Below are 2,031 nucleotides of genomic sequence, written 5' to 3'. Positions count from 1 at the left end.
TTTAATACAATTTTTTAGCTGAACCAAACCAGAAGTAGCCTGTTCGAATTTAACCAAGAGACAGGGAAAAACTACACTCTGGCATATGACAAGCATGACTAGGGAAATGAAGTATATTTCTTTATACTGCCTCTCTAGACGGGGAAAGTTTGTTTTTTGCATCTTTCGCTAGAGTATGTCCTATGTTTGATCTCCATAATAATAATACATGCCACATATAGAATAAAATATGAATATAGAATAGAAGAAGATTTTTATTAAGCTCTTCAATCATATGTATAAAATATGAAACAGGAATTACAGAATGATTATTATACCATCATTCAGTCGAATATAATTGAGAAACTGAACCTTGCATTCGATAATGACTTAGATATGTCAAAAATCACAAGAAAAGAAAAAATAATCTGTGATTTTTAGTGATTATGCAATGCAACAAGCATTTGGATTTTCATCAGAAAAGAGCTGAGGTGGGGGAATTCTTTCAATGTAATAAAGAGGCTGATAATAATGCATCATTTTCTGCATGGACATTTCATCACTAACGATCTCCTCTCCTTTCTTGGCTTCCTCTTTGTTTTCACCACCTTGCTCCTCCTTGCCTTCTTTCGTTCCCTCTTCCGGTGGTTTCTCTTCGGGTTTTGCTTCTTCAGCTGGTTTTTCTTCTTTTTTGTTTTCAGGCTTTGATTCTTCTGCGGCGGGCTTCTCAGGTTCCGGCTGGGGGACAATTTTGGCCTGCTTTCTTGTGCATCTATAGACGTAATCAACGAGCTTGTCTGCATCCACGGTGCCTGTTACTATCACTTTCCCAGAGCTTAATTCGGTTTCAACTGTCCTCACACCTATAGTACACAATCCAGATGCTATAACGAAACCGTAAACACCAAGAGAGATTTTAATAGGAACTGTTAAGGGTAAAACAACAAGAAAAAGGACAGTGATGTGATTTCTATCTTCTTTCTTATACCCAAATCAAATTACACTTGAATGGTAAACTTGAAAGGTGATTTTTCTTGGTTCAGTTTGTAACTTACTCTTTCTAAGAAAACTTTGGGAATCAAAAAGCATCGAATAAAGATTAAAATATAGACAAACATATAAGATTTGGGCTACTCTTCTTAATAAAATTGACCTTTTAAGATAGAATATAAGTTTTAATATGGTATCAATGCTCATTAAGCTCCAAAGAGCAGTTCGATCCGATTAAACTCAAAAATAAGCACACAAACATCTAGATTGGTCTGCGCCATCTCGCGATGTCAAGGGATAAATCCGACATTGAATACAAATGAAAATATAGACCAACATATAAAGGTTTGGCTACTCATTTCAATAAGGTTGACCATTTAAAATGAAACTCAAGTTTTAATAGAAATAACAGAGTTATTACCATGGCAAGTCATGTTTAGCATGTATACCAAGTATTACCTTTCATTTTGAGTATCTTTTTCTTAAGCTGCTCAGCACAGGCCTCACAGTGCATGTTCACATTAAGTTCCAAAGAAGCCAATCCACTAACCTGGATGTCAATCGAAAACATTTTTCAAAAAAGATTTGGGATTATAATTTGAATTTGAAAAAAAAAACAAATGTCAGATTTTTTCTACCTGTGAGGCAACAACTTCTGGTAGAGGTTCACCCTCAGTTTCCGGTAATGGCGATAAGACTTTAGCTGTTCTCTTGGTTTTCTTGATGAGTCTGTTGCATACTGCTTGAGGCTCCACAACTCCCTTTATAGTCACTTGGTTTTGAGCCATGTCGATTGCAACTCCTTCAACTCCTGCAAAGATCAATAATATATATGTTACAAATAAGGCTCATTTTACACGTAAATTTTCAGTCGAGAGAGTGACCTCTTATCCTAAGAAGTGTCCTTTCAATCTTCTTTGCACATCCCACACAGTGCAAATCCACAAACAAGACAAATGGGGATGGTGGTTTAGGTTCTTCTTTCTTCTCCTCTGCCTTCTCTTCTTTCTTCTCTTCCGCCTTTACTTCTTTCTTTTCCTCTGCCTTCTCTTCTTTCTTCTC

At 36.2% G+C, this 2,031-nt stretch overlaps 2 protein-coding genes across 2 annotated transcripts in view; both read right to left on the bottom strand.

The window, feature by feature from the left end:
* Positions 1–162, bottom strand: part of LOC111406813 (heavy metal-associated isoprenylated plant protein 9-like) — a 1,900-nt gene extending 1,738 nt beyond the window's left edge. Inside the window, exon 1 of the mRNA XM_023036185.1 lies at positions 25–162. Coding sequence (XP_022891953.1) covers positions 25–162 — 138 coding nt within the window. The remainder of the gene's footprint in view (positions 1–24) is intronic.
* Positions 163–251: 89 nt separating this feature from the next.
* The window catches only part of LOC111406812 (heavy metal-associated isoprenylated plant protein 9-like), a 2,672-nt gene continuing 892 nt past the window's right edge, over positions 252–2,031 (bottom strand). Inside the window, exons 2-5 of the mRNA XM_023036184.1 lie at positions 1,854–2,025; positions 1,608–1,780; positions 1,429–1,519; positions 252–842 (exon numbers count right to left, since the gene is read on the bottom strand). Of these exons, the coding sequence (XP_022891952.1) occupies positions 424–842; positions 1,429–1,519; positions 1,608–1,780; positions 1,854–2,025 (855 nt within the window). The 3' untranslated portion in view covers positions 252–423. The remainder of the gene's footprint in view (positions 843–1,428; positions 1,520–1,607; positions 1,781–1,853; positions 2,026–2,031) is intronic.

Source organism: Olea europaea, chromosome 12 (genome assembly GCF_002742605.1).
Source record: "Olea europaea var. sylvestris chromosome 12, O_europaea_v1, whole genome shotgun sequence".
NCBI classification, from domain to species: Eukaryota; Viridiplantae; Streptophyta; class Magnoliopsida; order Lamiales; family Oleaceae; genus Olea; species Olea europaea.
The sequence above is the reverse complement of the archived record's forward strand: the minus strand, read 5'-3'. Positions and strand labels throughout refer to the sequence as shown.